We start from the raw sequence: 26,704 nt of genomic DNA, 5'->3' as shown, positions 1-26,704 counted from the left end.
TGGTGGGCGGCCTAAAAATATATGATGCATCATAAGGTAGATCTGCATGTCTGCTATGTATGTGCGATGTTACAAATAAGGTGTCATTTTTAAACACGACAAATAAATTTTGAAATGTTCGTACGTGGATTATGAAGACTGCATAAATATATAAAGCCTTGCTGTCTGTGAAGGGGAGATTCTAAATAAAACAAACTATTCAACAGATTGTAACTTGCTCTTTTTTTATCTATACGAAGACAATGGACATCAAGCGTAACAGCCTCCACTCATATTTATTTTTATTTTTTTATAAATGCGAAAAGTGAACATCAACCAAGCCTGGGCACATCTCCCTGAAGAGGGCACATATGAATTTGATAGCCAAGCATGTTCAGGCTGTTGAACAGTGGTAACACGCAACACCAGAAGACTTTGTCCACGCTCGTGTAGGCTTTCAGTGGCGACTACGAAGTTGTTTTCCACTTGTCTCGTCTCGTGACAGTGTTTTTTTCTCTAGGGAGCAGAGCACAATGTGTCCTGCTCCCCTGTACGTCGCATTGCATTGCAGTGCGACATATCTTTTAAAATGTTAGCGTGGCCGATATCAGTGCTCTTTCTTGATTTGCTGGCTACTTAAGTGCAAAGATTACTATTTATAAACGACATGAAACGTACACTTCAACTATGCAGGACTCCCTGACGAAATTAACACGTCGTGGTATTCCACGTGCAATGGCTGTGTGCACGGCTCACCTGGCACACACCAAGCACACGCCACATTGCGTTAGATAGAGCGTGCGTCTCTTGGCAATAAAACGCAAGCCATAACACCATTTTCTTGTCACCTGCATTGCAGATGAAGCCAGCGAGACCATGCTTCATAGGATCATTTCTCGTTCTCGTGTGCACCTCAGGCCGGCAAGCTTGGGCGCATGTCGGAGAAATGCCCGTGCTGACAAACAATCAAAAAATCATTTTTCGTGTCTAAAAAATAACACATCCTTTTTTGTAACTCCTCACATACATAGCAGACGTGCAGAACTATCTAATGATGTAGTACATATATTTTTAGACCGGTCACCAAAGCAACTTCCTTGACCTTGAAAACGAAGCTTTTTGCAAAAATATTGAACTTTACTCCCATATTTTTTTTTTTTCAGGCGACATGCTGAAGTTCCAAAGCTTCAAATATTTTTAGGCTATACTATGTAAACCGGGCTACCATTCTATACTTAATTTTTGCCGTCTGGAATTTCCTGCGTTCCGAAAACGATATTCAAACTTTGCAATTCTCGTCGCTTTACGGTGCCAACAGCACTCAAAGTATTAAACTACTTGAAAAATTGGCTGCTTTGGCAGCCACGCCACTTCACTGTCTTGCCATACAGACTATTTGAACGACTGGATCATACAATGCGCCTTTGATAGAAAAAAGTAGATTGATACCTTCTAGCTGAGCTGGCCTGAAAAAAAAAAAAAAAGCAAGTCGCCGAAATGCTAGAAATTGTTTTCCAACAAAAATAAACGTGGAGAACGAGTTTTGAACTTCAACAAACATGCGCAAATTTTTTCAGCTGTACTTGTGGAGTGTTCGAAAAAAAGTTCGTTGATTTAACGTGGAATGACCCAGTGGCGTCGAGAACAAGGGAGCAAAAGTCGTTGCACTGTGGCTGGCTTCTTGAGGCATCATCGAACGTCGACGCACTTAGCCCTCGTTTTTGCCGTGGTGAGACAATGGGGAAGGCCGCTCGCCGCGGATGTAGCAATTCGCTGCTTTCCGAGTGCCGCTGGGGGCGCGGGCATGGGGGGGTTTAAGGGGGGGGGGGGGGGAGGAACAAAAGCGGAGCCGCTGACTGATTGAGGCGCGACGCGGACCGGTTAAGGAAGTTTCACGCTCACGCGTCCGACCGTCAAGACGGCGGATGCCACTTTCTCGCTTACTTGATTTGCGGCCAGTCGTCGGCAAAATCTTTCTTTTTACAAAAGGGAGAACTAATTAATTAGTCCGACTAATCATTGGTATCCTGGTGATTTGTGCTGCACTTCGTAGTGCGTACAATCTTACATGCGTATGCACAGCAATGACTATTGTAGGCTCTCGACTTTAAATGTGCTGTGTATGGCCTTGGTAGCACCAAATTTTGTAATCTAATACGTCAAAAAAAGAAAAAACTTTGTTGGGATTTGATCTGAGATCCCGTAGAAAAGGAACAGCTTGTTGTGTAATAGAGCACGCGCTAAAGCTTCCTCTACAGAGATGGTGAGCGGGAAAGCATTATAGAATGCAGACAAGGTCCATAAACACAATTAAGGATTTCTCGCTAAAATGATTCGCACCAACAGAGAGCCGCTCCTCCGCACACGCAGCTGGCGCATGAAAAGCAAATAAGAAGACGTCAGCGAGACAGTCCGCGTCAATTCGAAATTGCTCTCGTTTAAACTCAACACCATTATGTCAAAACAATAAGCTAAGCCTGTCAGCGCGGACTCCCACTGTTGTGCGTGGCACTAAATTAAACAATCCCGTGAGTCACCGCAACAATCGTTGCGGTGCGACAGGTAATATTCGAGGTACGCAGGAACTGCGCCACTTCTCATCGCCTCCTGTACGTGCCAGTTAATGTCACAAGATAACCAAGGTAGAACACGAGAGCTCTCACACTAGACTGCGGCTAACAACAAGCACGCCGCGTCCTAAGTGGCACGCAGCGTGACACTCTTAAAGAAGCTCGCGCGTGCCTCCCGGCCGCTATAGAGCGACGCGACGGCATGCGTCGCTTGCTTCATTTGTCCACGCCCCGACGCCCCCCGGCCCCTTCGTCGCTTGCTTCATTCAGCCGTGCCCCGCTACTTCGCACACACGCGCGAATGACGCCGAGGCCGCGTCGTCTCCTTCACGGAAGCGTGTACGCTCCGCAACGAGTTCGCATGGAGCTCATTCACGAAAAAAGCCTCCCTTGGAAGCCGGGTGGGCTGCTCTGTTCTGCACTTGGGAAATCCACGGAGCGCGACACCTGTGAACAGACAAGTGAACCAGCGCAACCTTAAATGCTGGAACTGAACCGAAAAAGCCAAAGGCTCTTCGCACATCACTGAGGAGTTAAAGTGTCACTCGCACACTACGCACCTTACGTTCGTGCTCTTGGTCGTTATTCGCGTGCTTCAGGTTCACGTTGACGAACTTACGCTAGCAAGGCACAGATACTACGTGCCTCATAAGGCCTTAGTGAATCCTGCGGGTTTGCCGCAGTGCAGTATCCTGGTGTCACCTACTACACTTAAAAAGGAGAGCAAGAGCCACGAACGACAGAAAGCTGAGCTAGTTGGTAAGGATTCATTATGCAAAAAAGACGTGAGGCGTGTAGACAGGACATAAGAGTAGAGAAGTGGACAACACGAACGCCGGCTATCAACTGAAGGGAGCACTGAGGCGAAAAAAGGAAGACACAAAACTCATCTGCGCAAGCTCAGGAATGCGACGTGTCAGTCGGGTACATGTGCCGGTCTACGTGAGAGATAACTGTTAAGGCACTTAATCTCTTCCTTATGTAAAGTAATCGAAGGCTGACTCACGCACGCACTTCCACCATTATAGATATGCCATGCCTCTGCCATAAGACGCGTATCTTCATTCTTATTCCTGTACAATATCGCGCATTCATCTAACTCTGGCGTGCAGTTACAATCTTGGCAATGTAGGGAAAGATTAGAAGGCGATCGTTAACCGGTGGATCGCCCGTTCTATAACGACCAAATCATTTTCTACGTGTTTAGAATACGTGCCACTAAAGTTATGTCAACATAATTTCACTGGAAAATTGTGCTACACCAACACAATCATTCCTTTCTTTTCCATGTACGCGGCTCAGTTTGGGTCTTGAATTCCCTTTCAGAAAGCTCCGCACAATTAACCGTCTGAACCCGCGATGCGCCCCGTCGAAGCTGTCAGTGCCTGCAGGAAGGAAGGAGCCCACAAATAAACCCTGGCACAAGGAGACCGCCCACACAGCTGGCTGTCTCGCAGAATGTAAACAACGTTCAGCAAAAAAAAAAAAAAAAAAAAAAAGCGCACAGCTGCGCTTGCAACCGAGTTGCCAATTTAGGCACTCTGCGGCTAGATGTAGCTACAGTTATGAGCGCTGCTGGCCCTGGGAATTTTCCTCGCGACAACTGCTGCTACGTCGACGCCTCCTTTCGGACCTTAGAACAATCGTTTGTGCATGTGACACTGACACTGAGTGACTATGTGGTAACATCGCAGACTTTCTTTCTTTTCTTTCATCTTTCGTACTCCTTCACCCCAGTACAGGGTAGCCAACCTGAGACATCTGGTTAGCCTTCCTGTCCTTCCTTTACGTTTAGCTATCGCTATAGATGAACACAAAGGTATTGCAATATATACTGTAGCCCCTGAAGAAGGTGAGTACACCGACCGAAACTGTTAGGGATAATAAATCCAAGATAACCGCGAAGTTCTACTTCTGATCCTTATATATATAGTCTGCAAGCTTGATTATTATTCACAATACTAAAGATGAATCAATGTTTGGTCAGTATACAGTGAGTATAGATTAACCATTGAGCGATAAAATTAGCAAGAGTTCGGTTGCTATAGCTTGACTGTGCACCAGTGCTCTCTCTCTCTCTCTCTATATATATATATATATATATCTCTATCTATCTCTCTCTCTCCCTCTCTCTCTCTCTATCGCTCTCACCCACTGAAAAGCGACTTGCTCAACGCCAGTGCGAAACTTGGCCGCACTCGTAAATTGCAATGAAAAGAAAAACTGTTCTAAATTTATTTTCGTTTTTAAGGATTCACCGCAATTCCGCCTCAACCATACATCCATTGCACCTATTTGCAAAGTCGCGCAGAAAGAGCGTTAGCAGGTAACTCTAATCTCGTAATGTGGAACTACGCATTAGACACAGCGGACTCAAACTCTATCGCTCTGCCTACGGCCTTCCAGAAACTAGCAGCAATGCGTAAATAAAATAAATATCTGGCAGAGAGCTCCCTGCGGGCTACAACTCGGCGCCTAGCTGCCGTTACTTCCCCAACACACAGCGCTCATGCTTCGAACTCATTTTTATATAATCGTAATCAGCCGTTCAATATAAAAGAAGATGCATCAAGAAAGAGTTGCAGGAACTATGAACGGTGAAGTGTTTCCCTGCAACCAAATGAACGCGAGCCGACATGCGGATGGCTCTCCGAAAACAAGCCCAAGTAAGCGGCGTGGGTTGTCCAAAAGACTAATCTAAAGCAAGCGATATATTAGATCAAAACTTTCTTCAAAAACGTGGCTCACTACGAGTAAAGTTACACCGTGTAGCTCAAAATGTAATGCAGGTTCACGAGTCTGCAGTATTCATTAGAACGCTACCTTGCGATAAGCCGCGATACTGGTAGCGTCTACGACATTTTCTTCGTTTTCAGCGAGAGTATGGCGATGACCAGAATAACCGTTCCCATGCAGGCCACTCGAATATTTGACAGTGCGAAATCGCTTTCGATTACGAGGATACACATCAACATCGCATGCGTAGTATTACAGAAGTCAACAAGTTCGAAAAAAAACAATGAGTAAGAAGTGAAAAGCGACTGAACAATTTTGGGAGAAGCATAATTTCGCTTAGTACAAGCAGTAACCGTGTGATTATAACCGAACCTCCCACGCATCTCTACTTCATACTCCCACTCGAATATTTAAATCACTGAATAACATCCCTGCCTTTCTCTCTCTCTCTTTCTAGCGCGAAACAAAAACACTGTTTCAATATCATGCCAAGCTCTTCTGAATGCGAATGACTCCGCCCGTACGTATAGTGAACTTCTTTAAAAAGAAGTAATGAAAAGCACGCACTTATGGTATTAGTAGTACAAATTAGCTTTTTCCGACAACGTTGTCCGTGTTCGACCCGTTGACCTAGTTTCTTGTAACTGCTTCCTTTTAGGCGGGAATACTTAGTTTGGGTCACCATTGTGAGTTATAGTGCGAGAACGCAAAACTTCTGGCAGGACTCAGGCCAAAAATTATGTCACTTGGCTGACGTGGTCTTGGCGGCGAGACAGATTTGTGTTGTCAACGAGGTTTCGGTTTCATGCGATGGCGCTATCTTCTTCATTGAATGCAAGCACCGAGTGTCACAAGATCGTCACTATATCGGGACGCAGTGGTGGTATTAAGAGACAAAGGTGATTGTGATGCTTCTTAGTGGTCACTCATCGCGCTTGCCGACGTTTGCATTAAAATACGTCTGTCGGTACAGAGACGGATAAAGGTGACATGTTCACCACTTCACAGCTGCTCGACAACAGCAAGCGATAAAATAATGATAACGAATGGTGAAGCGACGGCAGCATCCAAGGGCGTATTCCACGAAAGCAAGGGCAGCGCTTCTAGCAGTCTGTGCGCGCCGGTGCCGACGACACTGCAGGGGCCCGGGGCACCGAGTGAGGGGAGCCCGTCATTGCCGCAAGCCCAGCGCGTCCGGTATTTTCCGAGGCCCGTTATATATTTAGCCTCGGCGGACCGAGCGCGTGCGTCTTCGCCAGAGCGCCGGTACACCGCAGCGGCGTCCCGGCACCCGACTCGAAAAATCGGAGAGACGCCCTGCCAAGCAGGCTTCGCCACTCGCCTGATCGCCGTGTGGCGGAGAGCCATTTGCTGCCTGCGTCGACCACCACACCTAACACAAGCTTTCGAAAGCGACGGCAAAGTGACGTGGCCCTTCCCGCATACGTAGCCTGCCGCAAAGTCGTGGCTGCTGCTACGTGGCCGCCAGACCGGCCGGCATGCCGGCCAACGAGGGATCGATGGAAGCGAGCGCAAAATTATTTCGCGGGGAAGCCGGGGCATGGGGAGCGACGCCGAACCACGGCCGTCACCGGGTCTCCCGCCGGGTCGTGGACGAGCCCCCGAGCCCCCATTGGCTCACTCTTTCCCCGGCGGCTGACCTCTGGCTTGACCCCCACCGAGTGCGGAGAGAACGGTTTCACTCACTTGTTCGTCGTGGTGCGGAGTCCTGTCGTGGATGGGAAGCGTGGAGATGTCGGTGGCGGAAGAGGCGAGTGAGTCGCACGGAGACGGGCTCTTGGAGCGCTCCTTGTCCGGGACGTGTAGGTACGCCATCTCGCTGAGCCTCAGCTGGTCGGTCTCCATGGCGGTAGCCGGCGGCTCGCACGTAAAACCCCGAGCGCGAGCGAGCGTGCTTGGAGCCCTGTGTCTGGGCGCCTTTCCCCTGACGGAAAGCACCGGGCCGCGACGCACACGAAGCGGCACGGAGCGCCACGCATGCGCCCGGCCCCCTGTGCAGACAGACGTCACGGCTGTCGTCACGTGCGCCTGCGCAGCGGCGCCGCACCGAGGGGTGTGCGCGGGGTGTGTCACGAGAAAGGTCGAGCCCGAGCCGCAGCCGGCGGCTCCGAGCCGCGGCTCTGTTTACGCTGGCTAGTTCGCTCGCAGCGGCGCTAGTGGGCGCCTCGCCGTGACAGCGGGCCTAGCGCGCTCGCGCTCAACTGTCGACGTCCATTGTTCGGCTCTCGCGTGATGCCGGTCGCCGTACGGCATGTCACACGAAACAGACTCTTCACACTACGTACCGCGATGCTAGCCGACAGGGGGCGCTTTTGCGAGCGGCGCACACGCGCAAAAGCTTTGCGGCTCGGCGGTCCGCGGAGCGTCCCAGCTTGCGTCATCCTTCGCGCGTTTCTCATTCTGTTACGCTGAATTCGAGTGCTGATTTCACTTGTAACTGTTGTTGCAAACTTTTCTGTTCGGTTGGAAACTGACGCCAATTCCGTTTTGGAGCTACAAAGCGCGATCCCTGCCAAGGTGACCCAATGTCTAGTCGAATTGCAGCACGCCTCCAAATCAATGACCCCTTCGTGGCCCCGTGCCTCCTCCTCTCGCTCTTCCCGCGACGGCGCAGCACGTCGTCCACAACGGCGCGCGCAGCTCCGCAGGGGTCTCTCTCTCTCTTCGTCTAGTGCGCCCTCTCGTTTCTCGAAAAAGTGACGACACGCGCCCTCATTTGTCGCGTGGGAAGGACGACGCATGCGGGAAGCGACGTGCACGTGGGCATTCTCACTGAGGAAGCCCCGTCATTTACTGATTGGCCCGGAAAAGGGTTGCCTCGTCTGTCAACAAATGACGCGGCAAAGCGCTGCACGTGACCACGCCGCTGAAGAAGCAGCTCCAGAACGGCATCCCAGCGTGTGGCGTGCTGCAATTACAGATATTTCAGTGAGCTTCAGGCTGGAGTAAAACTTTGATTTGGGCGAGTTGGTTCGTGGCTATTCAAAAGGCGCAGCGCGACTGGGACGGAGTCAAAGAAACACAAACCACATCACAAGCTAATGGGCTTGGCTACCACGTCTGAAGCAGAAGTGATTCGAATACGACGGTTCTTGTACAGCCTCACCATAGGGCCAGACCGTAGGCGGACCACCATGCAGTAAGCGCTGAAAATAGCAGGTTTCTGAGAAACTCTTACAACCCTTCTACACATGTTGCGTCACTCGGCAACCATTGCGTTTATAACGCACCACGATCTAAACTTGTTAGATACTTAGCACGACTTGATTGACGCACGACAGCTTATACCTATTAGGTAAAAAATACGGATGGAAAATTTTATTGACCCGCGACTGACCAATACAAACAAAATTTTAATGTTTTTTTTATTATTTCTTTATTGAAGTAAACTGAGAGAAGTCCTCCGATTTCTCGACACCCGCGACGCTTCCCTCTGAGCAACGCTGCGTGGGTGACGTCAGACTCGTCTCTGTTGCGTAAGCGTCTAGTTGAGTTTCGTTGGTGACTCGGCAGCAAACCCTCACCCCGTCGAAGCTCCTGAGAAATAATTGGCACATGGTTCGCTTCTCCAAGCGAAACGAACGGAACGAGACAGGGCTAAGAGCGCGACGATATGGGAGTCATCGCTTCTCTGTGTACGTCATGCCGATGATCGACGACCTGGATCGCAGAGACGACATTGTATCGTGTCGAGCCGCTGCCTTCACCGTTACCTTACGTTTCGTTTTTGCTTTATCCTTGTTAAAAGAATTGCTAGGCTATTCGATATCAGATCACGCACGGGTCGTTTCACTGCGATAATAACTAGCAGCAGAGAGTACATGCTGGAAATTCTGCTCTGTGTAATTAGTGCAACGATACATGTACAAAGATACAGGGTACTTCACCAAGGCGTTCTAAAAATAAAAAAAAGGTTCCGTGATTGTGTTGAGAAACACACAACGGTAACTTGTTTTAGCATCCATTGAATCTCATTCTTCCCTTGTTCTTTATTTTTAGACTTCCACCTCAGGACAACTGTGCCCACCTTTATACTTTCTCACATGTGCCTAAAGAGCAGAAGACGGCACGTCTTATGATCACGAACTTCTTCTTAAACATACATATTAAATAAAAAGCCCAATCTTGTAGACGAATGAACTCGCCGCCGTATTGTTAAAGTAAACCTCTTGCTTGGTTCATGCTTGAATGTGTAAAGTGCAAGGCGCAAGGAACAGGACAGAAGAAGAACACAAACGACAGGACCAGCGCCACTCACAACTAAGTTTATTTCCGCAACAAACACTTATACCCGCCGTTGTTGCTCAGTGGCTATGGTGCTGGGCTGCTGAGCACGAAGTCGCGGGATCGAATCCCGGCCACGGCGGCCGCATTTCGATGGAGGCGAAATGCGAAAACACCCGTGTACTTAGATTTAGGTGCACGTTAAAGAACCCCAGTTGGTCCAAATTTCCGGAGTCCTGCACTACGGCGTGCCTCATGATCAGAAGGTGGTTTTGGCACGTAAAACTCCATAATTTAATTCTCTTTAAGCCTGCCTTATGTAGGTCAACCAAACCGAAGCACACACGAAACATTAGAAGTAAAATACCGCAATCATTCGACCACTCAGGAATCATACCTGGCACAATATATCAAATCAGCAAACAAGAACAACACGTGGAACAGCACAGGAAGCAATTCATCGAGCACAGTCATTACCAAGCCAACGGGGAGAAAAACGAGAGATAACAAGTACCAACTACGCTTCACTAACAAACTATCCAATACATAACGCCATTCAAACGCCTAAGGACCGGTCAATGATAAAACCCGCACGACAATGAGAAAAATGACCAACGAAGAAAGGGCGTCTAAAGAACAGCCGTCTGCGTCAAATCTAAAGTCACTAACCGATAAAATTATTAAAACGTGTGACCGCGCGAAAAATGAGCCATGTGACAAACAATGAAATGGACAGAGCAGTTGAACGATAAAGGGTCTAGAGAACAGTATAATTTTTAGTAATAATAATTTCTAGTAATAACCATACGAAGCCAACACATAAGGAAGCGAAGAAATGCATACGGTAAATATACAGGGGTGTCCCAGCTAACTTGGACCAAGATTTTGAAAAAAACCTATGCGTTCTTCAGAACATAAACCACGTGGATGTTATTAGCATTTATCTAAACTTACAGTACCATTTTTTCTCGCCTTTTTTTAGTAATTAGCCGAGATAAATTAATTAACTTTTTAAATATAGCTTGAAACGCTCAGGTGTAAACAGGAAAGTTGTGGAGCTCCACAAATATTGCCTAACCCAGGCACTTCCAACGAGATAGACTTAGCGTGGCCGTTTTTATTCGGGAAAAACGAAAGCCCGTGGAGTTTAAATAATACCACGTGACAGCGCGCTCTGCGCGCCCGAATGCGCCACGATTGCGGCGCTCTCAACCGTGCTTTGTAAAAAACATCGCTCGCTTCGCGCCTTTAGTGCTGCCCACGACAAAGCTTCGCGTTTATTTATTTATTTATTTATTTATTTATTTATTTATTTATTTATTTATTTATTTATTTAACTTACATTCAAGGCCCGAAGGCGTTACAAGAAGTAATGCAGTAAAAATACAAACAAGAAGTATTAACAAAAATATTAACAAAAGGCAGTCTGAACAGTGATCTTGAAGTTGGTAGATCGGTGATGAGTGCGATTGATGCGGGAAGGCGATTCCAGTCCTAGGGATGAATGAGTCACTGTACCGGTTTGTACGGCACAATGGCACCCCGATTTTAAGGCTGTGGTCAGTGCGGGCCGAAATATAAGCTGGAGGGGCAAGAAGGGTCTTTTAAAAGGCGGTTCAAGCGAAAAACTTTGTGAAGAAGGGAGAGACGGGAAGATTTGCGGCGTGACGAAAGATCGGGTAAGTTAAGAGTTCGTTTCATTGAAGAGATACTTGCATAGCGAGAATAATTGGATAAGACAGAGCGTGCACCGCGGTTTTGAATACCTTCAAGAGTAGAAACTAATGAAGACTTAGTCGGATCCCAAATGGCTGAAGCATACTCCAATTTGGAGCGAACTAAAGTTTTGTAGAGAGTTAGCTTCAGGGAAGAAGGGGCAGAGCTAAAATTACGGCGCAAGTAACCAAGCATGCGGTTAGCGTTTTTAGTAACATAGTCAATATGCGAGTGCCAAGAGAGGTTATTTGATATGTGAAGGCCGAGGTACTTGTAAAAGGTAACTGACGTCACAGGTGCACCATTAATAAAGTACGTGTGCATGGCAATGTTACGAGATATACGCCTGGCCTTGCATTTATTTGAATTTAGATGCATGCACCAATTATAACACCACTCAGTTACGCGATTAAGGTCGTCCTGCAGCTCTTGGGAATCTGAAGGATTAGTAATTTTACGGTAAAGAACACAGTCATCCGCGAAAACCTTCATGGAAGAGGAAAAAACGCAGTTCGGAAGATCGTTAATATAGATTAGAAAGAGAAGTGGACCCAGGACTGAGCCTTGAGGAACACCAGCTGGTACCTTAGAAAACCGAGAATTACAGTTATTAGCGTTTACAAACTGCGTCCTGTTAGAAAAAAAAATTTTTATCCACTCGAGTACATTTACGTCCAAGTTAAGTTCAGTCAGTTTAAGCAGAAGTAAATAATGGGTCACAGAGTCAAAGGCTTTGGCAAAATCAAGAAATACGCAGTCATTGCCGGTACCTAGATCAAAAATTGCGAAGAGATCGTTAGTAAATGATAAGAGCTGTGTTTCACAGGAAAAGAACTTACGGAAACCATGTTGACAGGGATTGAAAAAGGAGTTTGATTCTAAAAACTCAGCCAAATGTGAATATATTATATGCTCGAGAATTTTACATGAAATGCTTGTTAGTGAGATAGGCCTGTAATTTCTAGGTAAGTGTGTGTTAACTGATTTGTAAACTGGAATCACCTTTCCCACACACCAGTCGTGTGGAAGCTTAACAGACTGCTGTAATGATTGAGTGAAAATGTGCGACAAAATAACAGCAGAAGATACATTAGTATACGTAAACATTTTTGAATTCAGGCAGTCTGGGCCGGCAGAGGACGACGTTTTTTGATTGTTAATTAGGCAGCTAACACCAACCCAGTAAATAGAGATTGAATCCATGGGCGAAAAACCAGAATTGGATACAAGCGGTAATCTATGTGGCATTGCGTTAACATGGGAAGAAAACACATCATTAAATACATTACAGCATTCTTCAGGAGCAACAGGTTCATCATTGGGGTATGTTAATGGATTATTTTGCTTGGAGTACCGTTAACTATGGTTCAGAATCTACGAGAATTAGTTTTCAAGATAGACGGAAGTGTAACAGAATACAAATGTATCGCACTAGCGGTGGCTGCGTTGTAGTCCCTTTCAGTGCGGTAGTATGCGGACGAAGTAGATGTCACTACGTGAAGCTTTTTTTTGTTACATAGTCGCTTCAAAAAGGGTTGAACCAAGGGGACCGTGGCTTGCAAGCGACTGTTCTTTGCGGTACGAAACGTTCGCTTAGTGACAACAATTTATTTTTGAAAATGCACCAGTTTTCTTCAACACAGTGCTGATCGCAATTAGCGATGCACTGCGAAATTTTCCATTTCAGCAGTAATGGAAGCCAAGTCGGCTTCGCTGTAATCGCGGATCACGTTCGTAGTTTTCTGAACAGGAGCCCGTGTGTTTATATGAAAAGTGAGTGCAAGGGGATCACTTAAGCCTTTTGAGTAAAGAATTGGGGAAACTGTGTCAGGGTTCATAGTGAGAATCAGGTCTGGTATGTTAGGCGAAGAGGCAGACACGCGCGTTGGTTTCAGTACAAGCTGGGTGAAGTGGAAGTCCAAACAAGTGTTTATAAACTGGATACTCCGAGAAGACTGGGGCGTTGCCGTGTCGTTATGCCAAATGATATCGGGAAAGTTGAAGTCACGAAGAAGAAAAAGGGACGCGTTAGGGTATCTTACAACTAATTGGCTCAATGCGTCATGAAGGTCATCGCAAAATGATGTCGAAGCAGTTGGAAGGCGATAGCACGTGCAAAAAATCACATCTCTGTTGTCGAGTGCAACGCGCACGCAAACAAGTTCAAGTGGTGTTCCTATGGAAACTGAGTTTGAAGTGAGCGTTTCAGTAACTGCAATCAAGACACCTCCACCTGATCACACACCACGACCGCAGCGATAACATGAATACAGTTTCTCAGAATAAAAAATTTCGCTATTTTTTATCCGAGCAGAGAGCCATGTTTCGGTGAGACATACGATGTCAGCAGCGCATGAATCAATCAGTGAGGACACTGCAGCACGTTTATTTAGTAGAGTTCGCACGTTAGTGAAAAAAACTGATATGCTGTTATTACATTGCGCATGTGCTAGCTATGTCGAACCATTTCCTTCGATCGCTTGACGCGACCGAACTGAAGAGCGTGCTGCACGTGGCATGTCGACCGCATACATTGTCAGTGGTAGAACAGTAAACGTAGAACTTCTTGTTCAAAAATAACTTGTTTAGCCTTATTGAGTATGTCTGGCCCGATGCCTTAGCAAAATCAAGTAGCTTTTTCCTAGATTGGCGCGTTGCTCGACAAAAATCTTCTCCCACAGATACCCCGGTGGATTTCAGATTAGATTTTAGTGCCAGAATCTTATCCTTTAATTTTGAGCAAGAAAATTTCATTATAATCGGGCGAGTCTTACTAGCAGTATACGAGCCAAGTGGGTGGGCTCTACATACAATATTCTCGGGGACCTCAAACTTAATATGATGAGATAAAAATTCACATACCAACTTTTCGGACTGCGCCCATGTTTCTGACGGAGTGTCAGGAATACCATAAAATATTAAGTTATCACGGCGGGATCATCGAGACGCGTCAGGAGCGAGGCATTTTCAGTTTTAACGGTGTGAGCTACAACTGCAGGCATGTCAGCTGACGACGGGTTAAGCTCAAGTGATTCAGCAAGCAATTCAACTGTCGTTAATCTAGTGGTTAAATCGGACACTGGATTAGTTAATTGAGCTTGCTTTTCTTTTACTTCGGCGAGACCCCTCATTACCTCTGTGTGTCGTGAATCTATTTTTGCTGAAAGGGCAGAAATGGCTGCAAGAAGTTCTCTGTACTGCGTGTCAGTTGCGGGTCCCGGATTAAGTTCAACGTCACCGCATAGGATGAGTAGCCTTGCAACAAACGCACATTCACACAGTGAGGCAAAAAATACACTTGGGCAAGGGAAAAGCAGCAGACAGACATTACTCGTACGTTTACAGTAAAGAGACGGAGCTTCACAAACCTGCATGTAGAAGCAAAAAGGGTTTAGCGGCGACTGCATGGTTGCCGCTTTCCCGTGCCCACTGAAACTGGCCGGACGAAGGAGATGTCGCTCCTGGCGGCTGTGAATCCGTGTGCAAAGGTATGAAGATGGCGCCCTGGATTACTTGCTGGCACCAAAGATCTTGACTTGCGTCAGATAGCAGGACTGGCAGCGGTGTCGGTGAGTCATTAAAGATGAGCACTGGTGAAACCGCACATGTACAGGTCGAGGGATACAGCCATGCTCCAAGAAGCGCGATGAACTGCATGTAGAAGCAAAAAGGGTTTAGCGGCGACTGCATGGTTGCCGCTTTCCCGTGCCCGTTGTGCTTGGTTCTGAGATAAACGCCAATGGGTTCGGGCGGCAGTTGAAATACAGCGCGCATAGAGTTTCATATGACAGCGCGGCTCCCCTTTCTGCAGCGATCATTGCACTCTCACACTTGCAGAATGCATGCGGAGGAAAAATGACAAGCTCATGAGTTCGAATTTAGGAGCAAGACCCCAACAAGCAAACATGTATTATAACAAGCTTGATAACCTCGTGTGAATTACGCTGGTTGTCACAAAAGGAAGAATTGTAAACTGACACGGAAGGTTGCTTTGTAGCTTCCGGTCCATTCCTTGTCGGCAGAGAATTTGTAATTTCATATTACTTACGTGCCTTTTCCACGTCGCGCAAAAGTTTCACACAGATGGCTCTTTTCGTGAATAACGGTTGTAGATATTTATTCGCTGTGATGTCTGTCTAAAGAATGTGTTCAAACCACTCGCCCTCTGCCATAATGCAGTACTGGCACTTTTTCAGCACGTCCGATGTAGCTTTTTTGATGACGCAAGACGGTATCTCGCTGCGGGCCTCAGCAATATCTGCCTTTAGCGCTTCTGGTGTAGTTGTAGGTTTGCGGTACACTCGGTCTTTCACATGTCCCCACAAGAAGTCAAGAGGTGTCAAGTCCGGTGACCTTGCAGGCCGTGCCACTGGTCCATGCCACCCGACCCACTGGCGTTTGAAGGCTTCGTCAAGCCAGACTCGGGCAAAGCTGCTGCTGTGAGCTGGTACACCGTCGTGCTGATACCAAGTTCGCTTTAAAAACGCAAGAGGAAGATCACAACGAAAATATTCGACTGGGCCTTCCAAGATGTCGTTCACTTACCGCTGAGCAGTGAGCATGTGGTCAAGAAATATGGGGCCAATTATTCTTCCGCCAAAGATACTGCACCACACACTGAATGACCATTGGTATTGGTGTCTGGTTTGCGCCACCAAATGCGGGTTCGTATCGCTCCAGTAATGCTCATTATGGATGTTGACTTGAGAATTTCTGGAGAAGTTTGCCTCATCTGTCCAGAGCACTTTGTCAACAAAATCCGGTATTTCTTCACTGTTCACAAGGATCCAATTTGAGAAATCAAGCCGCCATTGAAAGTCTCTTTCTTGCAGCTTTTGATGCAGTTGGAGGTGATACGGATGCATTTCAGCCTTTCTAAGAAGTCTTGAGGCTGAAAGCTTTGAAATGCCGACCTCACCAATCACACCACACACGCTGGAATGAGGGTTTGCAGTCACGAAAGCCAAACTGTCTCCTTCAGCCTTTTCACTGATGGTCCCCTTTCTGTGCCGCGTCTTGAAGCTACCTGTTTCTTTCAGCGTCGAGTAACTTCCCCCACATTGCCAATTTCGGTATACCTTGGCAGCTTTCCTCTTGTCGCCCCGTGCCGCTCTCAAGGCTAAGACCAAGTTCGCCTTCTGTTCGCTTGAGTACGGCATGCTTTAGGCACTGCAAATTCTTCGAAACGGTTGCGCGGCACGACCGTAATAAACAGTCGAGCTCACATGCATCTAGCCGCTGGCAACGCTTGGAAGAAAATCGGCGTTGTAACAAATGATGCTCTCTCTCGCACAGGTTCCGGATGTATGATGCATGTTTTGTGTGTATTTTTTCTATTCCACATCGACTTGAACTCTGGAAAAAAATTGCTCTTCTCGTCATATCGGAATAGACGGCTGATGACGGTGCGTTCTTCGGCGACAGGCGCGAGCGGCTGCTGACGAAGCGCTTTTTCGGAGCGCAGTCGCCAGCCGCTGCCGGTAATGTCAGAGCCGAGCAAAGGTTGAAGTCCTTTCTCGTATAAGTGAAGGGAAGGCGCGGCGCTGGTGATGTTTTTACAAATCACTCATGAGAGCGCTGTAATCGCAACGCATTCGGGCGCACAGAACGCGCTCTCACGTGGTATTTTTAAACTCCGCGACTTTCTTTTTTTCCTAATAAAAACGGCCACGCTAAGTCTATCTCGTTGGAAGTACCTGGGTCGGCAATATTTGTGAAGCTCCACAACTTTCCTATTGACGCCTGAACGTTTAAAGCTATATTTAAAAAGTTAATTAATTTATCTCGGCTAATTACTCAAAAAAGGCGAGCAAGAAATGGTACTGTAAGTTAAGATAAATGCTAACAACATCCACGTGGTTTATGTTCTGAAGAACGCATAGTTTTTTTTTCAAAATCTTGGTCCAAGTTAGCTGGAACACCCTGTATATTTACCGTATACATTTCTTCGCTTCGTTATGTGTTGGCTTCGTATGGTTATTACTAGAAATTATTATTACTAAAAATTGTACGTTCGTACATACATACATACATACATACATACATACATACATACATACATACATACATACATACATACATACATACATACATACATACATACATACATACATACATACATACATACATACATACATACATACATACATACATACATACATACATACATACATACATACATACATACATGGTGATGGTGATGAACTCTGGTGATGCCTCTATCAGTGTCATTCATGATTACATAGAACGCCACGTGTTTGGTTCCCGCGTTGTCCTCTTGGGTGACTTTAATCTGCCAGACATTAACTGGAATAGTATGTGCTACTCATCATCAGCTTCGGATGCATTGTTTGACCTCATGCTAACCTTCAATCTTCCTCAGATCGTTTCATTCCCCACCCGCTCACAGGGAAATACTCAGAACATACTAGATCTAATCTTTTTCAGTAACCACTTCTACATAAATCGCATAAAAACTGATGTAATTCATGGTACATCAGACCACGACATACCAGTGTGCATCGTGCCTCTTGGTGGCTGCATAACCACTCATTCTTCTGTATCTGTAGTAACAGACTTCGAAAACGCTGACGATAACAGCATACTAATGCACCTCGCTCATGAATTCCAGCATTTTTCAGAAATTGGCTCCGATGCGTCAGTAGATGTAAATTCCCTTTGATTTCACTTCAAATCGGTTGTACTTTACTGCATCACTCACTACGTACCTACAAAAACAAAGCGTCCTCCAAAAAATAATCCATGGATCACGCGAGAAGTTATTCAAGCAAAGCGACGTTTGAAAGGTTACGTATAGGGCAATAAAAACAAAAGGTGGTGGAGAATCCAGAATTCAGAAATTACCGGACGCCATCGCGGAATTCAAACTTAAAGCTAAACGTGCTAAACAGCACTACTTTGATGTAACACTACCTAACTTTCTTGTTCATAACCCTCAGAGGTTCTGGAATTACTTTCGTACTAATAAAAATGCTACCATCACATTCTCTTCCCGAAGAAAAAACTGCTAAGGCTAACGCATATAACGATTTTTTTCGGTCAGTGTTTACTATAGATGATAACATTATTCCCGCATTTGCAGCGCAACATCGCGCGAAAATCCCTAAACTAGACATTACGGATGCCGGTATTTTCAATCTACTGCTTAAACTTGACCCCAAGAAAGGTAGTGGCCCCGACGACGTACCTAATACTTTCCTCAAAAGATATGCAGAGTGGTGTAGTAAATATCTTGGCCTAGTTTTCCGGAAATCGCTTCAGACTTCACAACTACCTCATGATTGGAAAATTGCAAAGGTGATCCCGATCCACAAGGGAGGTGACACAACATTACCTTCAAATTTCAGAGAGAGAGAGAGAGAGAGAGAGAAGGAAAGAAGGAAAGGTGAAGGAGAGAACTTAGGTGTAGGATGTCTATAGTCGGGCACACAAGTCAAATTTCAGACCCATTTCACTAACTAGTACGTCATGTAAACTGCTAGAGCACATAATCTTAAAGCACATGACCGTATTCCTAGAGCGCATTGATTTTTTCTCACCCAACCAACACGGTTTTTTATTTATTTATTTCATAATACCCCTAAAGGCCCCCGAAGGGGTATTACATAGGGGGAGTGGTCGCAGTGGTCTATCGACAGTAACCCAACTAACAGAACTAGTCCACGATCTTGCTGTTACAGTTAATAACCGCGGTCAAACTGACTTGATTCTACTCGATTTGTCCAAGGCTTTCGACTGTGTATGTCACAGCAAAAAAATAGCTAAAGTTGAAAAGGTTTTTGGTATAGGAGAGCTTTCTGCTTGGATAAAAGGTTTCTTAAGTAACCGCTCGCAATTTGTGGTACACGAGAAAACGCTTTCTAACACAGTCGCAGTAACATTCGGAGTCCCCCAAGGGTCTGTGCTCGGACCATTGCTTTTCTTACTCTCTATTAACGATATCACAGCTAACATCAATTGCAATATAAAACTATTCGCAGACGACTGCGTCATATACAGAGAAATTAACAATTACAATGATCAGACAGAAGAGGCTTTTATTTACAGGCTATTTACACTGGAGCCCGGCCGACACTCGCTCGCGCCAAGCGCACCGACCAACTTCATCGTCGTTCTCGCGGCGGCTCGTTTCTTGAGCATCGCCCGATGATATCGTAATCATATTAAGTTAAATGATTCTCTAGCTGACATAGCTGATTAGTGCTCCAAATGGCAGATGCAAATAAACATACAAAAGTCCGCGGTCATGATTGTAACCAGGAAAACGGTATCATCAATCTTTATTTACGCAATTAACGGTACTCCACTTAACAAACTTGAAGAACACAAATATCTAGGCATTACATTAACCTCGGAGCTCAAATGGGACAAACATATCAGTAATATAATCTCAAAGGCGCTGCGCAAGCTATTTTTCTTAAAAAGAAGCCTCGCGCTCGTAACCAAGTCAACGAAGCTACTAGCCTACACATCATTTGTAAGGCCTGTTCTCGAATACGCTAACACAGTCTGGTTTCCGTATACACTGACTAACATAAGTAAGCTAGAATCAATACAAAGGAAAGCTGTGAGGTTCATACATAACAAATATAGACGTACAAACTCACCAACACATCTTTTAACCCAGTCCGGTTTGCGAACGCTATCCACAAGAGCGAAACACGCTCGCTTAAAATCCTTGTTTCAACTACTAAAAAATAACTATAGGATAGATACCTCCCAATACATTTCATTCTCCGAGGCTCGACCTACACGTAACAAGTATGCGCACACATTGACAGAATACGCATGTAAATATGACACATTTAAGTATTCTTTTTTCCCGCTCGCAATAGCAGAATGGAACCAACTTGATCCTACTATCACCAACATTGAATCATTATCCAAATTTATCTCGCAAATAAAAAAAACTGTGTGTGAATAACAGTACCTATTATGCATGCAGGGACACCGGCACAGATTGCTTTATTCGTTAGGAAATTTTAATAAACACTCTAATTTTCGACAGCTTATTCGTTTGCCATAATGATTCCCAAGCACTCGTAATTTATTTTAGTTGCTTCTGTTTTATTACTTACCCTTAGTAATATCTGTGCTATTGTCATAAAGCATCTTGCTCTTTTACATTTCTTTTTTTATTATTTACTACTCAGTATAATCTTAACATGGTTTACTTGTATAGTACTATGTATAACTTGCACTGCTTATGTCGTTTGTTACTTTTTGTATTATCTATACTTTGATTTCCTTGCATTGTACAGCTGAATTATTGTACTGCCCAACTGCCACGCTCTCGAAGGAGAGCAGCAGTATTGAAAATACATACATACATACATACATACATACATACATACATACATACATACATACATACATACATACATACATACATACATACATACATACATACATACATACATACATACATACATACATACCAGTGGCGTAGCCAGAAATTTTGTTCGGGGGGGGGGGCTACGCCACTGGCCCCATGTATTTATATATATATATATACATGGGGCCAGTGGCGTAGCCAGAAATTTTGTTCGAGGGGGGGGGGGGGGGGGCACATTGCAGCTCGTCCTCCTCCTTAAGAGGAAGCTTTAGCTCGGGTGCTCCTATTTAAATACATGTAGAAGGGGAATTCGTTTTTCCCTGCAACCACTTCACCGAATTTGAGGAGGTTTGTTGCATTTAAAAGAAACCGTTTAATTCTAGTGACTGCTGGTTTCGAATTTTTCATTTAGGTGGTCAATTATTTATTAAAAATTGGTCAAAATCGAAAATTTTCAGAAAACGACACTATCAAGTTTAAAACTCCGTGACTCAACAATGAAAAATGATATCACAATTCTGTGAATTGCATCTAATAGTACATCTACAGCGGACAAAATAGATATGTTAGACATGAATCTCAAAAAAATTTAGTATTGTGGAAATACGGCTTTTGCACAACCGTTGTACACAGCGTAACCAATTCACGTAAGATACAAATTGACATATCAAACTTGTCCGCTTTCACTGTTATAATAGATGCCGCTTACAGAACTACAATATCTGTTCTTCATGCATAGCTATTAGTTTGTAAACGTCGTGCTTCTATTTTTTCAAACTTTCGAATCTTTCAAAATATTTTAAACAAAATTCAGGCCCTAAATCGAAGTTCTGTTTCCAACAGACACTAGAATTTAACTTTCTCTCTCAAATGCAACCAATTTCAATAAAAGCGATTAGCAGGATTATCTCAGAAAAGCGCTTCTGCGTTTTACAAGTATTTGAATAGGCCGCGTCGGATTGGGCCCGAGCTAAAGCTTCCTCTTAAACAATTTGTCGAGGGATCAAATACATGAATAATAACTGCATTGTCATTGCCAAAGATGCTGCAAACGAATTCTTGAACGCTACGCACTGTCAAAACAATAAGATATGTATTTTTTTATAAAAGAATACACTCGTATGTGCCAACACTTTTGCCCAAAATAACTGATATCAATGCTTCCATATTTTTGTCTATTTATTAAGTAAAGAAAATATCACACGAACTTTAGAACTATATCAGTTCGAAACCAGGAAAGCAGTGCATGCCGCTGATATGAAAAATTAAATGGCAATGAACTGAACAAGTTGAGGACAAATATGTTAATGAAACTTTGTCATTCAAGAACTGTGCTTACATTCTTGTATGTATGCAATGGCCAGTGAAAAATCTCAATAACGCTGTCGTTTGTTCCGATGTATTACGCAGGAGTAGCTGTCCCCTGTCGTGTATCGTGAGTAATTGCACCGAAGTTATAGTCGCGACAGAGAGCACGTATAAAAAGCAGGAGTTCTGCAAGGTATACGAGGGCAAGTCAAATGAATGTGAGCCAACAACGGGGTATTTTATTTAAAAGTCGTCTTCATGAGAATTTACACATTTGTCCCATTGACTAACTAGTCGCGTGATTCCCGTCTTATAAAACTCCTTGGGTTGCTGCTTAAAAAAGTCTGTATCTGGTTCCCTTGAGCTGTTTTTTCGGTTGCCCCAAAATGTAGAAGTCGCAAGGTGACAGGTCTGAGCTGTATGGCGGATATTGCAGCGTTTCCCACTTGAACTTTGCCAGTTTTGTATTAACCACATAAGCGACGTGGGGACAGGCATTGTCGTGGAACAAGATGACCCCATTCGTCAATTTTCCACGTTGTTCGTTCTTGATTGCGACACGCTGCCGTTCTGGCATTTCACAATATCGGAAACAATTGATAGCCTCTCAAGATTCAGCAAATTCTATCAGTAATGGACCCTGACAATCGAAAAAAAAGTCAACACCTTTCCAGCGGAAATGATGGCCTTTGCGTTCTCTGGGCGTGGTAAATTCGAACGTTTCCACTGTAAGCTTTGCCATCGTGTTTCAGGCTCGTAGTAGTGGCACAAAGGTTCGCCCCCATCACAATTTCAAACAAGAAGTCCTCATCCTCATTGTGATACCCGATCAGATGAGTCAAGGCAGCGCGAAACTTCGCCGTCTTTTCGCGATGGATCAAAATCTTGGGGATCCATTGCGCGCCAAACAGCCGATAACCGAGAAGCTCATGAATTATGGCGTGAACCGAACCGTGACTGATGTTCAGACGGTCTGCCAGTTCATCGATGTTTATCCTCCGTTCTTGTTTCATCAGCTCATGAACCTTTGAAATTGTGTGGGGGGTGATTGCACGATGGTTTTGGCCCGGTCTTGGAATGTTTTTGCAACGTCCTTTGAACCGTTTGCTCCAACGCTTCACAGTGGTCAATGAAATACAGTGTTCAACGTACAAGGCAGCCATACGGCGATTAATTTCTGTTTTGGAAACACCTTCAGCTGTCAAAAACTTCGCGACACCGAGCTGTTCAATTTTCGAAGTGTCCATTATGCTCCCTTAATCAAGAGCCTTACATCACAGCAGCAGCACGCATATCTCATCGCACCAGCCATCCACTTCAAGTGGCACGCCCACGTGCACGGACAACCACCTTCGCAGCCTCCTTTTTCTTCCGTACCGCCACAGACTGGAATGGCCTTCCCGCCAACATCGCTAATACGACTTGTCCATCTTCGTTCACCGAACTTGTAACCGACCATTTTTTTAAATAATTATTTCTGACGGTGTTTTGCTTACTTATAAAAACCCACCCCTTATGTAATGCCCCTACGGGGGACCTTTAAGGTAATAAAATGAACTGAACTGAACTGAACGCAACCATATTCAACCCAGTGTATGAGAGCCTTAAAGAACATTTATCTTCACACCTGCGTGTCACTTATGTAAATGAGACATGCCGTTCTCCTACGCGCATGCCTCGCAGATAATGAACCGAACCATTATTGCGCGGTTAGAGTACGCTCACTTTCATTTGACTCGCCCTCGTACATTAGAAATGCAAAGATACAATGGGATATACAAATGCGAAAATACGGCTTGATAAAGGACAAAAAAGTGTCACTGGAAACAAAGTTCACTGCATGTATACACAAAACCTCGCAACAAGATATTTAAGTATAAGTCTCCAATGAGTCTGTGTATGTAAGAAAAGTAACTGTGTATAATGCGTCAAACAAGGCAAATAAAGATGTTGCAGAATCATAGATTCACAGAATCCTAGATTCCGCCCCTATTCCATCCACTCTCCCCGATGTATTGCGCGCGACGGAAGGCTGCGCGCTTGCTCCCCGCTTTTCTTCTTTGCGCACACAAGACTGAGCCACCATCGTCGGCTCACCCATTCCACCTCCCCTCCTACGCTTTCACTCGCACATACAGCATGCAGCGCGTGGTCACGATGTTATTACCCTTGGACTTTATACGAAACATGAGGGGGACGGTGACGGTCGGAGTGCGGCTGGAGTGTCCATATAATTGTTCTCGCAATAATACAATAAACGTATCCGGCAAATGAAGCGTCCCGTCGCCCATTACTTTCCGCAAAAGAAGTATCAAAATCGAACTTTCACCATGCGACAATTCGCTGCGCCGTAACAATGTATTTTTTTTTTCTGTGGGGCGGAGGCATCGAAATGAAAAAAAAAAAAGAAACGCATAGGAAAGTATGTTGGTCAGAATCGAATGCCTACTTCGGGCACCTAATGGGGATACGGAAGGAATGCCGAAGAAAACATGAGACGCTTGGTCCACTGAGAACCATACGCATACTGCTCAGTATCCTACACCGGCGAAACAAGACTTTCCGGAAAGGTTCCGCTCAAGGAACGCGGTGCAATCCTTCGATTCCCCACAGTGATGGCAGCGAGCGACCATTGTTTTTTTTTTCTCGTCTGCTAGCCAGAAAACGTCCAAAACTCTGTCAGGTGAAAATCCACTCGGCCAGAGCAAACCGAACGCGCACCGTAGTGCACCGCGCGGTGGTCGAGGCCATACGAGAAAAACGTATGCGCTCTGGCTGGCTCTGGCAGCCCGCGGGTAGGGTAGCGAGAACAAAAAAAAAAATTGAAGCGGCTCAATGTGACCTCGCGAATAAAAGTCAAAGTAGAAAAAATAATTAAGAACGTAGTTACTTCGGCTGGCTTTAGTGTCTTGACATGGATGTTCTGGCGTAGGTTAAAAAAAATGGTGATATTTTTTTATGTGACATGACGGCACAAATGAACCACCCCAACGCTTCGTCTCATTGGACCTCACTGCGTGCTTTGTCAACTCGTCTGCCACTGCTTTGATTTGGCTTGTCTCATTGTATGTTCCGGTGTAAGACTTTAGAAAAGTCAATGAACCTTTGGCGTCAAATGTTTATAACAACATTAAACCCACAAAGTTCCGCAATTGAAAATCTAAAGCATAACTTTGGAAATGTCAATGCACCTTTCACATCAAGAGCTTATGAGATTTATACCCATAAAGTTTCGCACTTGATATCCATGCGCTCCATAGATTCCCTGGCCTCAGTGAGATTCCGCGGCGAGCCCGCTCACCATCAAAGCGCCCTTGAAACTTTGTGCTCGGATGGGACTGCTTGGCGTTATGTGACTCCCGGTGTATGGGCGTGGCCACGAAATCCAGCCAGAGTTCGCAATCTTCGCGGTCAGATGTCTTTTTGAGCGCCAAAAGGCATGCTAGACAAAATCCAGAGTGATTTCCGGCGCCGGGGGTCACTTTGGTTGGCGGTCCATGGACCGCCCGAAAAAATTTCGGGGGGGGCTGAAGCCCCATAAGCCCCCCCCCTGGCTACGCCCCTGATACATACATACATACATACATACATACATACATACATACATACATACATACTTACATGCATACTTACTTACATACATACATACATACATGCATACTTACGTACGTACATACATACATACATGCATGCATGAATGCATACATACATACATACATACATACATACATACATACATACATACATACATACATACATACATACATACATACATACATACATACATACATACATACATACATACATACATACATACATGCATACATACATACATACATACATACATACATACATACATACATGCATGCATGCATACATACATATATACACACATACATACATACATACATACATACATACATACATACATACATACATACATACATACATACATACATACATACATACATACATACATACATACCGCAGTGAGTTTAACAATATTTGAATGTGTAAAGAGCAAGGCACAATGAACAGGACAGAAGAAGAACACAAACGACAGGACCGGCGCCACTCACAGCCAAGTTCATTTCCGCATCAAGCCTGCCTTATGTAGGTCAACCAAACCGAATCACACACGAAGCATTAGAAGTAAAATACAGCAATCCTTCGACCACTCAGGAATCATACCTGGCACAATAGATCAAATCAGCAAACAAGAACCACACGTGAAGCAGCACAGCAAGCAATTCATCGAGCACAGTCATTACCAAGCCAACGGGGATAAAAACGAGACATAACAAGTACCAACTACGATTCACTAACAAAATATCTAACTTGCCATGATCACCTAGTAAACAAAAACAAACACTGGGACAAGCTTGTCTAATTCCCAAGAGTGTCCAATGGCGGCACTGGGTAGCGTAACGCTGGCTTGACGCGTGAAAAAAAAAAACGCCCCAAGCCGTTGTCGTTTGAAATCAGCTTCCGCGGTTTGCGCGAGCTCCGTCGGAGTCACTTCACCTGTTCGGCAGAAAATACGCATCGCGTCGCCCCGATAGTTGTCCGCAGCCCCACGCCGAGCTTCACGTCACTACGAGTACGAGAGCAAGAAATATACTGAATGAAGAATAAGCCGTGCGAGTGGAATTCTCCGCTGAAACCAGCCGGGGTCAGGGAAACTAAGCCGAAGTACCGACCCACTTTTCTGTTGCTTTCCAATAAAGCGTGTCCTCCTCCTCTTCTTTCCTTTTCTTCTTTCGCCTGGTCACCGCGCCCTTATAGCGATGTTTTA

The 26,704-nt window shown here is 45.1% G+C and overlaps 1 protein-coding gene across 1 annotated transcript in view; it reads right to left on the bottom strand.

The window, feature by feature from the left end:
• Positions 1-7,315, bottom strand: part of LOC126520346 (solute carrier family 2, facilitated glucose transporter member 1-like) — a 92,049-nt gene extending 84,734 nt beyond the window's left edge. The window contains exon 1 of the mRNA XM_050169306.3: positions 6,993-7,315. Within this exon, the coding sequence (XP_050025263.1) occupies positions 6,993-7,151 (159 nt within the window). The 5' untranslated portion in view covers positions 7,152-7,315. The remainder of the gene's footprint in view (positions 1-6,992) is intronic.
• Between the last annotated feature and the right edge of the window lie 19,389 nt (positions 7,316-26,704).

This window comes from Dermacentor andersoni, chromosome 3 (genome assembly GCF_023375885.2).
Source record: "Dermacentor andersoni chromosome 3, qqDerAnde1_hic_scaffold, whole genome shotgun sequence".
Taxonomy (NCBI): Eukaryota; Metazoa; Arthropoda; class Arachnida; order Ixodida; family Ixodidae; genus Dermacentor; species Dermacentor andersoni.
Note: the sequence above shows the minus strand (reverse complement) of the source record. Positions and strands in the feature narration are given on the sequence as shown.